A 13,171-nucleotide genomic window follows, 5' to 3' on the forward strand; every position below is an offset into this window, starting at 1 on the left:
ATTTAATAACGACTCTACAAAACAATGTTTTTAAAGAGTTTTGTAATATGTAATGTTAACAAACACACATTACTGCAAGGATGTATTTGTAAATTGTATAAATTCTTCCTGCATTAAAGTTATAATATGTAGAGAAGGTCATCACCCAGGATAGTCATTGTATACAGGGTGTTTCACGACTTTAGGGCATAACTGCAGGAGGTCATTTCCTAGGTCTTTATGATCAAAAAATTTCATATAATCATGTGTCCGATTTTGGACGCTTACGGAGTTATGACCGTTTTAAACTCAGAATAGAAGGTAACGATTACTGACAATAAACCGGCATAATACATGATACATTTAAAATATAAATGCAAAGTTAACTTCGTGAAATTACCTTTAATTTGAATTGATTGGTGCTTAAAGCTGATTTTCGAAAATGTCACCGCCGGCCGCAACACAGGCTGCCGCTCGGTTGTGAACCGCGCCGGACATAACCCTCCCCCCCGACATTGGTAGGTCTCAAGTGTCGAGATAACGAGAACGCTGTCTGTAGCTGGCTAAAAATAGCGACCTGCAAGCTGACAGACGCGGTTCATACGTGGGCGTGTATAGGAATGAAAAAACGGTCATAACTCCGTAACCGTCCAAAATCGGACACATGTTTATATGAACATTTTTGATCACAAAGACCTAGGAAATCACCTCCTGCAGTTATGCCCTAAAGTCGTGAAACACCTTGTATATAATATTGCTCAAGGAATACCAGATGCTGTGTAGAGAACCATACAACACAAGAAAAAAAAAAAGAGGCACAAGACCAAGTCTGTTGGAAATGAAAACAGGCACCATCCAGAACAAGTGCTACCAAGACAGCACAATGATGTATTGTGTGTAACCAATAGTCTGGAGCCCTTCTTTGAGCAGCCAACTAAAAAAAAACAATTTCTCATACTACCAGAAAAAGCAGTTCATTAGCAAACACCGCAGAATGCTCTGTGAATCTTATGTGGCCTGTGTTCAATATGAAGCAGAAATTAATAGAAAAAACAAACTCTTTGTAGAATACAAATATCAAAATCCTGCATGTTAATACAGAAATCACACAATATGTAATGTCAGAGGGAAATATATTTGAAAACTGGAGGACAACTCTTTGACCAGGTAGTTACTATAGGATTTTGACGATGGTGTATAACACACAAAAATATTGGGTTTTCGGCCTTTATACATCGTCCTGGTTTTAAGATAACTAAGAAAAAGACTACGTTTCGGAAGGTGGACCTATTTCCACCCTCAGATGGAGGAAAGCAACTCTTTCAATTGGCTGCCTTAAAAAATACGAAAATTCGGAAACTTCAACTGTTGCTATCCATCAGATGAGAGATAACACCTCCTCTTATTGCACGTCTCAAAAAATACGACAATTCGAAAACTTTGCTTGTTTCCATCCAACAAATGAGGATAACACCTCCTCTATCGGACATCTCAAAAAATACGACAATTCGGAAACTTTGCTTGTTTCCACCCAATAGATGAGGAAACCACCTTTTCTACCGGATTTCATAAAAATATCTAGTTTCAAGCACTAGACGTTGTATATTTCCAAACACAAAGACCATAAACACCTGAGAACAGGCTAAGTCCATGAGAGCTAATAAGAAAAATATATATTACAAATTGTTGCAAACACATACAAGGGTGGAACCACGATGGATACAGCCGTAGAAATTTATGTCACGAAACAAAACTAATACTCAGGTCCATGACCCCACGGCATGGAATAGAAAGGAGAACTAGTAAAAAACTAATAGTGTCTAACTAGCGTCAACAATGAAGTAAATCATGTCTATCTAATTTAGAACCTAATAGAAATCAATAACGACTCCACATTGGTGACCCCGATAATGTATGGCGACCGTTGACAGCACAACATCAACCGAGGCCCCTAGAGTGACCGTGTGGCTCCCGCCGTTCTGGGCCGAGCAGCCTGCCGTATGGTTCGCCCAGGCTGAGGCACAGTTTTCATTGGCCAACATCAGAGACGAACAAACCAAATTTTATTACACAATCTCGCAGCTGGACCAACGTTATGTGGCAAGCGCTGCTAAGTTATAGTCTGCAGTGAAGTTAATACAAGAATTATAATATTTTGGACATTGTTCTGTTAAGGAAGGTAAAGTAAAGGTATCTGTGTAACAGGCAGTGGAGGCCCATGGGATTGTGAGATGTTGAGGTTCCCACATTTTCTAGACCATCGGCTCATAGATGGCGGTTAGGTTGTCAGTCTTACGCGCCGGTCGCCCTTTACCCCCAAGAATATTCCTGGTACTCATTTGCGTTAGAGGCTGAGTCGACCCCAGGGCCATAGTGTGGCTGGAAGGATCAGGTAAATTGAAAAAATCCACCTCATCGGGATTCAAACCTGCGACCTTCCGGCTTGTAGCATAGTGCCCCAATCAACTACGCTACCGCATGCCTCCATGTTACGGAAGGTAGTAGTAATAAATGTTGCTAACATTACAGATAATTGCTGTGAAGCACCAGACAGAGATATATGCGGTGAGCCCCTCAAGTTAGAAATGGTATACAGGTGGTACCTCAAGTTCGCAAGTCAGAATTTGACAGTGCAGAATGTAGAGATGCCCAGCAATCTTAAAGCTTTCAAGCACTTGAAGGTAAGAAGTTGTCATGGTAATATTTTTACTGAATTTGGCAAGTTTGATAAAGGCCCAGTATCAGTGTGCTCCTGATCGTACTATGTATAAATGTGGCAGTCAACAGCAATATACTAAGTTTCTGAATTGTGTGAATGTGTGAATATGAATCCATATTTTACACCATAGGTCTTTATATTAATATGAGCCATAATTTCAGATTGGTTCACAATAATGTATGCACATGTGTTGATTGATATTAAAATTAATGTCAGTAGTTAAAAGAGTGGTAAGGTGCTGAGGGATAAAACATAGACAACTACATGTGTGTATCTATTGGTTAGTCTTAGCATATAAATTGCTACATTACTAAAGAATGGACAGAGCTTTGACTGCAGTTTGAAGTCCTGTGGAATTACCCTTCATTATATTTTCTGAAAAAAGTGAAGTAATTTGTGAACCATTACAGAACATACCGTATTTACGCATGTATAGGCCGCACACTTTTTGCCAAAAATTCAAGAGGAAAACTGGGGTGCGGCTTATATTCGAAATATTCGAAATCACACTTCATTTAAAAAAATTATATTCATAATTAGTAATACAGGGTGTTCTACTCCTGAAATAATATTCCAAGAAAATTATTTTTTCTATAATTTCTGTCTGAAAATTGTGCTGCGGCCTATACACGCACGCGGCCTATACATGCATAAATACGGTACTACTTTGTAAACATATATACAGCTGAACCCTATCTAACACTTTTCACACCATGAGCCAATTACATCAGTTCCTGTCCTTGCATAAAGACTCACAGCTGAAATATATATTGTAATAATATTGCAGCATATAATGCCATTGCTGTGCAATTACTGCGAAATAGGTGGATAACCCCCCTCCCCCTTCCACAGGTCAAAATTATTCTCCTAAGCACCCTGTTCTCAAACACGTGCAATGTGTGTTCTTCCCTTGATGTGAAAGCCAAAGTTTCAAACACAAAACTGTAGTTAAACAAGTTTTGTGAGTTTTCATTCTCACATTTGTAGACAGCAGGCAGAAAGATAAAAGATTTGTAATGAAATGGTAGCAAGCATCCACTGACATTTATCTGCTTTTAATTCCTCTTTGAATTTATTTTTATTTATTACTGTCATTTCCAAATGTTTGAAACTTTGCGCCTTATTACCTGTCCTTGTATTATGGCTTTGTCCTGTATTCTGATGACAAGATACAAAGTTTTCTGTATGTTTACTTCCAGACCAACATCCTTACTATTGGCTATTAAAACTTCTCTGTTTCTCTTTGAGGTACTAATTTTTTCCCAGAGTAAATTATCATTATTTGCATCGACCAGAAGCTGATGTGCCCCATTCAGTCCCCCCCCCAATGTCATGATCTGAAGCAGTGGTGATGGAAGCATCTCTATTCCAGACTGTCCTAAGTAGAAATAATTTTTACCTATAGATCTTATTATAGGCTTTATGGAATCACACTTTAATTAGCCTAACTAATTTCACGGATACCCCAAACTCAATGAGAATATTGTATAATTCTTCCTCTTAAATGAATCTTAGGCTTTCTTGAAGTCTCTAAATAGCTGATGTTCTGTTCCATTGTTATCATTTTTTCTCCAGCACCTGATGAACGAAAAAATCTGATAGGCAGCTGATTGGTTACATGAAACTCAACACCTATGATTCCTAATAATTCCATCCATATATGAAGTTAACAGAGAGAATAATGTTGGATGAAATGTTATTTCAAGTTGACAACAGGATATGCATTGATAATTACTAGTCCTCTCAGCCTCCTTATAAATATGCACAATAACAGACTCCTTCCACTGCTGAGGCAGTTCTTCCTTATTCCAGACAGAATTACTAAGGACACAACACACAGAACTAGAATATTATCCTCACATTCATATTGTGGTGTATTTGCTCAAAGCAAGAACTGTGGAGGCAGAGAAACAGTCGTTGCTAGGTAATGGCCCATACACACGCAGCAGAGGAACACATCACATAGGCTGTGATGTCATGGAGCAATGAAAGAGGTGTTGCAAACAGCGTTCTCTGTGGGTCCGCACTGCGCTTGTTGCTACACAACTGTGCAGTAAACACATCTCTGCAGCAGTGGCTCAACATGCAATAATAGAGGAAGCAGTGTTTTCTGTGGGTCTGCCCTGAGGTTACATAAGTAGGATCTCACGCAGCTCAAAGTAGAATTGAGTTGAGTTCCAGAGTTTGCAGTTGCAGCAGAGAATGGAGTTGAATTCCACAGTTGGCAGTTGCAGCAGAGAATTGAGTCAGCAGTCGAAGGTGATTGAGAATAATGGCCAGAAAGGAATTAAACTTTGGAAAAAAGACTTCTTTGAAGTGACAGTGAGACTGTTATGAATCAGTTGCCAGGATATGACTAGTGAAGACCAGGGTCACTAGTGGGTGTAACATTGAAATGTAAAGTGTTGAAATATCAGTAGCACTGTAATTGCCTTTAATTTTGAATGCGTGTATAAAGTGTCAATAAAGCCAATCATCCAATCCAAAATCCATCTATAACTCAACCCCCCCCTACCAATGACAATATCCTTGAAACTTTCAGTTTCTCAGTTCCCACTTAGCACTTGCTGAGCACATGATGGAACTATGATGCTCTCTGCCAACTAAGTGCAGTAGATCTTAACGGTACTCCCAAGGGAACATACTGAAACAAACCATCACGTAATGGCACCACTCTACTTCTTTTCTTTTCAATTAAATTTATTTTTGTTCATCAGATATACATTTGGCGATGGTGCCTCCAGATATAGAACACGTCAAAGCCCAAGTTACTATAAAATCAATCCAGAGGACAACGTCATAAAGATATTACAACTTATATACAATCATTATTGCAATAACTATTGATACAAGTAAATTTACTGTCATCGTCAACACTATGTTCCACGGTGCCACACTGAAATACAAATCACATCAGTATTCTCCCTTTTTAGCTCTTCAATGTTATAATTAAATGCGACATGCATGTAACACTTGCATTGCAACTTATCATAATAAAATACATATTAACATTGTTTATAATAAAGAAAAAGCACATCTAGAGAATTATAGGTCTCATACAATAAAAGTTTTTAAAAATGACTAGTGTTGTTTTATTTATCTGCAATTAACACAATCATTCCTTGTTTTCCATTTGTAATACTCATCTAAAGAATAAAAAGAGCCCACCTGCAAAAAAATTTTAAGGGAATTCAAAGTTGATCAGTGCTGTCAAGTATGTTATGAACAACAGTTTTGGGAGCTTCTGTTTTAAGTAATGAAACTTAGACATAAGTCCTTTACTCCTGATTTGCTACAGATACAGGTATGTCATCACAGTGATGAATTCAGTGATGGGGCTAACTGTTCTGTCTTCTTCTTGACACTGCATCACCCAAAAGCCAGAAAACTCCCAGGCAGAATGTCTGCTTCCTGGCCTTGCTACAAGGTACAAACTCTGAACAAATTTCTTGGAAGTTAAAAGGAAACAATTCACACTATTTTTACTTGCCTGAAATTTTCAGACACCCCTGGCATGTGGTCTATGGGCTGCATCACAAAATCATCACCAGTAATGATACACTTCAAGAGATCTTCATCATTATAAAGAAGATGGAAACAATTTTCCTTCCATCTTAGTTTTTGATTATCAGTTAAAATTTTGAGAATCAAACAAACATGTGTCATTCAACACAGAGTAAAACTGTGACTTATGGCAAGCAATACCGTGACATGCTACAAGTCACATATTGTTCCTATAGTCTAAACCCATGCTTACTGCTCTATGATTTACTACACACATCAATGTGTGTGGGTTGATGCGTCTTCAAAATGCAAGAAAATGACCAAATATTGCACTAGGCACATCAGAACCACAATGCTCCTCAATGTGCTTGAACTGATGCTTCGTCAAATGATTCTGCTGACCGAATGACTTATTACATATGTTGCAACAATATGGCCGCTCCCCAGTATGTAGACGCTGATGGATCTTCAGATTACACTTCTGGCTGAATGACTTGTTACACACTTCACACATAAATGGCCGCACTCCATCATGTACACGCTGATGCCTCTTCAAACTACCCTGCTGACTGAATGACTTATTACACACAATGCACCAAAATTGCCTCGCCTTACTATGTACACATTGAGGTGTCTTCAGGTCATCCTCACGACTTAATGACTTATTACATATGTCACAGGAAAATGGCTGCTTTGGACTCTGTTTCAGCTGATGTCTACCCGGATTTGGCTTTTGACTGAAAGACTTCTTACGGACATCATTGGAATATGGCCGCTCATCACCATGTATAGGTTGATCTTCAGACAGACTACCCTGCAAAACAAGGAGAAATAACAAACACGAAAAATCCTCCTATGAAGAGAAATAAGTTTGAAAACCAGTACAGCAACGCTTTAATGGGGTAGCAGAGAGGGGTGTGACATAAAGGTGGGAGATGAGGAAGGAAGGGAGAAATGGAGAGGGAGAGAGAGAGAGGGTGTGATCACATGCATGTCAATGTGTGTGTGTATCAGTACGTATGGCTTCTTGTGAGTGAATACAGTCAAAATTAAATAATAATATGCATCTGTAAGGCGATATGGGGTCCAAATAATAATGGGTAGGATCCTAAATGAATCAAAAATAAAAGCTGAGTATTTATAATTTTCATTTCATGCATCCTGTTGTGTTATAATATACAATTTCTTTATTGAAACTGTCACAACACAACTATATTTAGGTCAGTGCCTAGTTTGGTTCTGCTACATGTTTCGGCTATTAACAGCCATCATCAGGCAAATACATGGCTAACATATATACACCACTGAACTGCAGTACTAATAAAATTGGGTACAATAATATTAATTATATTAAAATACTTGGCATAAAAATACAATAAATTAGATTATATAAAACAGAAGTTATAGTATAAAACAAGAATCATCGAAGAAACATCATCCCTCGAAGAATTTTGTTCTTGTTTTACACTATAACTTCTATTTGTATAATATAATTCTTGGGTAGAGTAATACTGCTCCTGCTCCCTCTCTCTCTCTCTCTTTTATGTCTGCAAGATATTTAATCCAGTAGTTTTTTATTCTGAATAGGAAAATGAGCTTCAAAGATATTTAGAAAAATATATAAAAAGGGTTAAATTTATAATTTGTACCTTATTTTTGAAAACTGTGTCACACATTTAATTTTCTAATAGATGCTGGAAAGGAGTAATGGTTTCATTCTCACGTCCATGCTACATGACTTACCCACATCATCTTTCTTGAATTTATCATTCTAATACATAATATACTAAAATGTTACAACGGGCCGCATCATAGCTCAAGCGGTTAGTCACTGGCTTCCCACCGCCGTGGTCCGGGTTTGAAGTGGGATTTGTGGTGGGCAAAGTGGCGCTGGGGCAGGTTTTCTCCGAGTACTTCGGTTTCCCTTGCCAATCTTCATTCCACAAATTGCTCCACAATCACCCTCACCTATCATCTGGGACTGGTACAATAGGCCAGAAGTGGCCGCAGTACAAGAGGGTTAGTCCCACCTCACTAGCAAAAAAAAAATGTTACAACACCTACAACCAACCGCAAAAAAGTGACCACATTGGTCATACAGTCTTCTCACAAAATACTGAGTGTCTCTGGATTTTTAATCGAGGGATGAAGACAAATGTACTCTTTCTCGTGCAAACAATAGCAAAACACTCACCATGTTTTCTCTCATAGCAAGAAATATTTCTCCAACTGTCTGTAGTATAATTATTGGCTGCTACTAATGGACTTTCCTAACATCCAAACACGATCTCTCACTGCTCTCATGCAACTCACGACCGTGCTGCTGGTACTCACTATTTATTGTCGAAGCGGACATGCCTGTACTGTTGCCTGTTGATTCGTTGCTGTTGAAACGTGCTTACTGTTGCCGCACAGAAAACACCGCGTCCTGTTGCGGCAGTATCTGTTGCCGTGGAAATGTGTTTGCCACGTAGGTGTCCAGCAACGGCCACCTATACTTGTCCCACTATTCCGGCTTTCGCCGTCATGTCAAAATTTCTGATCTTATGGCAACACGAAATGATGTGGCATATTGCGTTCTGGCAGCAGATGCCGTGAAACTTGTAATATTACAATGCACCATACTGTCTGGAAAATGTTCCGTGCGGATAAAGAGTTCTGTAGCTATCAAAAATCGAAGCTCGCCGCCCATTGCTTTGCCGAAACCGTTGCCAACATCCCGGATATCGTTATCATAATTAAATCTAAAAATAACAATTCCTGACACAACGACGATACTCCAAAATAAAATGAACTCATCTGTAAGAAAACTAACAGGGAAAGAAGATCGCAGCGTCAGTTATTTCTGTTAATTTTTCGTAAATTTAAAGCTCTTTGTTTTATGTCATTGTGGCAACGGAAAACTGTGTTTTGGGCGCTTCTACCGGATGAAGATGCACCTATTCTCATGAGAAATAGTTCGGGATCGTCAAAGGTTGATGTAAACTTATGTGGTCTCTGATGACTTAAGGGGGCATTATACCTTATTTATAGTGATTGAAATGGAATTGTAAGTTTTATTATTTACTCTTTACTATGTGTAAAGCCTCCAAGATGGCGGATATGGCGGACGTGACTGCCGAGTAGTAGGAGTATGCCCATCTGTATTGAATAATATGTACTGGATTGTGAAGTGTACAAATTGTGTTCAAATGAAAAGGCAATTAGATGACGCGCTGCTGCAATTGAAATCTCTGTAAAAAATAATTGAACTGTTACAGTAAGGTAATGGGGATTCCAGAACACTTATCCAGGAAGATACTGCTGATAGGTTTGTGATTAAGAACGAGGATCTGGATTTATTTTGCGATACAAAACATTCGGAAACAGTAGTGTCTCACCAGTTATTGTTGCCCCACTATCTAGTCTGCCTGCATCCGATTCTAAATTCGTCGCACAAGCTCACTCTCCGAGTAAGTGGTCAGATGTGGTTGCATGTAAGAAAATGTGTGGCCACCAATGTGTTAGTGAAGTTAAAAAGTGCTGCACTATATAATATTCTGACAGTAATTAGCGGACAGGTGCCACCTACGGATAAATTGACAGTTGAGAAAAGACCTTGACTCGAGTCTTGAACACGAACGTGACAAATGATCAATATAAAGTTCATAAAGTTATATTATTGAGTGACAGCCAAGGAAGAGGATGTGCTGAAAGAATAAAAATTCAGTTACCTTCAAACTTTGAAGTATGGAGATTGGTGAAACCAGGTGCTTCATCCAATATCTTAAACAAACCTCTACTAACAGAAACTAATCAGTTTACTCGGAAAGGCTATTATTGTGTTATAGCAGGGGTTGAAGGATGTTAGTAGCACTAAGAGCTACTTTTGGAGTGAAGAACATTCTGTCGGTTAACACAATATCTTCATGGCACCACATCCCGGAAGACTGCTTTCTTCATTCTTCAGTTTCTTATGAACAATTTACACTTTACCTATGCGATCATGTGTGAACAAAGAAATTTAATCATTCAATAAGAAGTTAGAGATGTGTTTTAAGTCCTTTAATGGTATATCTTTGATTAAGACTAATTATGCTAGAGACAACTTTACTAGGCTTGGTATGTATTTATACCACTATTAATAGAGAAGCATCTGTAAGATTGGATTGGAGAATGAATATGATTAATAGTAAGATGATTGAGTCTGGTCTATCTCATGAAACAGTAACACTAGAGGCTGATACTCTGGACAGAACAGCTGATCATTGGAATGATCAATCTCGTCAGGACCAACAGCTAGTACCCTTGATAAACGTACTAGGAGAAAGCCCATAATGGGCTCAGTTATTTTATGGGAGGATTAAAGCAGGAATTAAATATAAACAAACACCCAGTTCAGAAGGGAGCTTATTATTCAGGTATAAAGATTTATCACCACTTACCTTGGGAACTCAAGACAGTTATCTAATGATCAGAAATCCTTTGGGTTTGCCCTAAAGAGATTTTTATGTACATACTTTTCTATTTGTTGAATGAGTATTTTAATTACAAGTGAAAATGCATTCGAGTGTATAATTCACGTTTATGTTTAATGTATATCTCTTAATGTTTTACAATGCATCTATTATATATCATGTACTACGCATGAGCTGTTGAGTAATGCATTGCTGCATTATGTATTTAAGCTGTCAACAAGGTCTTGTACACATTCAGCAATCAGTATTACACAGATACCAATATGTATACAACACAAAGTAAAACTGTATGACTTAACCAACCAACACTGTGGCATGCCACAAGTCACATATTGTTCCTTCTGCCCAAACCCACCTCTACTGCTGTATGACTTATTTACACACAGGACTATGTATGTGCTGATGTGCCTTCAGAAGATTCTGCCTACTGAACTTACTATACTTATTACAGCAAAATGGTCACTCCTTTCTATGTACACGTTGATGTGTCTTCAGGTGACTCTTCAGACTGAAAGACTTACTACACATGTCACAGCAAAACGGTCGCTCCCCATTATGTACGCGGTGGTGTTTCTTCAGATTACTCTGATCACTGAATGACTTATTACACACGTCACATAAAAATGGTCGCTCGCCCCTATGTATACGTTGATGTTTCTTCAGATTACTCTGATCATTGAATGATTTATTACACACATCACAGCAAAATGGTTGTTCCCCACTATGTATACGCTGATGTTTCTTCAGATCACTGAATGGCTTATTACACACATCACAGCAAAATGGTTGTTCCCCACTATGTATACGCTGATGTTTTTTCAGATCACTCTGATCACTGAATGGCTTATTACACACATCACAGCAAAATGGCCGGTCCCCACTATGTATGCGTTGATGTGTCTTTAGAAGATCCTGCCTACTGAATGACTTACTGCACTCATCACAATAAAATGGTCGCTCCCTACTATGTAGACGTTGATGTGTCTTCAGATGACCCTTCAGACTGAATGACTTACTACACACATCACAGCAAAATGGCCGCTCCCCACTATGTATGCGTTGATGAGTATTCAAATTACCTAGTTGACTGAATGCCTTATTACACACATCACAGCAAAATGGCCGCACCCCACTATGTGTACGCTGATGTGTCTTCAGATTACTCTGATCACTGAATGACTTATTACACATATCACAGCAAAATGGCCGGTCCCCACTATGTATGCGTTGATGTGTCTTCAAAGTACTCATAAGACTGAATGACTTATTACACACGTCACAGCAAAATGGTCGCTCTCCATTATGTATGCGTTGATGTGTATTCAAATTGCCTAGCTGGCTGAATGACTTATTACATACATCACAGCAATACAGTTGGTGATCATCATGTACAGGTTGAAGTTCATTCAGCACATTCTGCAAAACAAGAGGAAATAACATGAAAAATCCTCCCATGAAGAGAAATAATTTTGAATCCCAAGTATATCAAGAGTTTAAGGGACAGAGGGGTTACGGAGTTTGGGAGGACACTTATGAGGGTAGTGGGTGCATGTTCATAAGCATGTATGGCTGTTTGTGAACAAATAAATGTCAAGCTATGCTTCCATCATGTAACAAATTACAAAATTAAAGAATATACATTTGTAAGGCTGTACACTGGTGAAACAGTAATAAATGCTGAGTTAAGAAATGACAGTAAGACTGGCTGTATATGGCCTAGTGAAATCCCTCAAACAAAAATACATGTAAGATGACCCAAACAGAACAGGTCAGTCAGTTCAATACACATAGTCACCCTGCTACCATGAACAAGTCTATGTTGTCATTTCCTGTGGTGCCTTGCAACATACCCTAAAAATGAAAACGTCTGCAATTTGCCAGAATATAGGCATTCCTTCCAGATGAGTGAAATGGTAATGGGTATACCACACTGTGCAGGCGCAGGCCTGAGGGTGCCTTGGAACATACGGACATATGTCAGGTAATTGTGCCTAATTAGGAGGCATGCAAGCAGGATTTCTTCCTTCCTTCCTGAAGAAGCTAAAGAACTGCCACACCTGAACACATGGCTGCACTGACTACAATTTGTTCTGCTCTGTGTTGGCCATATATCTTGCCGTGATGAGATTACAGAGGCACAAAGATCATCACCCACAGGTTGTTCTGATGCCAAACCGCAGAGACAGCTTTACTGGTTGCTGCATTGGCAGTCTCATTGCCAACCAGGCATACCGAGCTAGATGCATATCAGATAGAATCTCCTTATGGAGATGGTAAATCACAGTCTTGTGTGTGTCCAACAACACTCTGTAATGGAAGAATGGTGTCTGTGCAAGAAAGACCACAATGCAAAGGATGTCAGACAAAACAAAAACAAACTCTGTGGGTTTAGTCCACAAGCGAACTATACCGACTGAGCAACCTCTGCTTGTCGGTTAACACCACATATACATGGTGCCAAATCCCAGAAGACTGCTTTCTTCATAGTCACCGCCGTGAAAGCCTCAAATCT

At 38.9% G+C, this 13,171-nt stretch overlaps 2 protein-coding genes across 4 annotated transcripts in view; both read right to left on the minus strand.

The window, feature by feature from the left end:
* Window positions 1–6,249: 6,249 nt before the first annotated feature.
* On the minus strand, window positions 6,250–8,880 carry LOC111866787 (gastrula zinc finger protein XlCGF71.1). Of its 2 annotated transcripts, none has more exons than XR_002843207.2 (2): window positions 8,537–8,880; window positions 6,250–7,016 (listed from the first exon to the last, which is right to left on the minus strand). XR_002843207.2 is itself a non-coding variant. In XM_023856044.2 (2 exons), the coding sequence occupies exons 1-2, from the start codon at window positions 8,409–8,411 to the stop codon at window positions 6,504–6,506; spliced, it is 528 nt and encodes a 175-aa protein (XP_023711812.1). In that variant the 5' UTR covers window positions 8,412–8,880; the 3' UTR covers window positions 6,250–6,503. The 2 variants fall into 2 exon arrangements, 1 of the variants encoding a protein (XP_023711812.1); XM_023856044.2 differs by having other exon boundaries at window positions 8,397–8,880.
* Window positions 8,881–11,901: 3,021 nt separating this feature from the next.
* The window catches only part of LOC111866790, a 12,195-nt gene continuing 10,925 nt past the window's right edge, over window positions 11,902–13,171 (minus strand). For both annotated transcript variants that reach the window (XR_004513256.1, XM_023856049.2), the window contains exon 6: window positions 11,902–12,075. Coding sequence is in view for 1 of the 2 variants with exons in the window: in XM_023856049.2 (XP_023711817.1) it covers window positions 12,066–12,075 (10 nt within the window). In the remaining variant the exon portion in view is untranslated. The remainder of the gene's footprint in view (window positions 12,076–13,171) is intronic.

Source organism: Cryptotermes secundus, unplaced genomic scaffold (assembly GCF_002891405.2).
Source record: "Cryptotermes secundus unplaced genomic scaffold, Csec_1.0 scaffold384, whole genome shotgun sequence".
NCBI classification, from domain to species: domain Eukaryota; kingdom Metazoa; phylum Arthropoda; class Insecta; order Blattodea; family Kalotermitidae; genus Cryptotermes; species Cryptotermes secundus.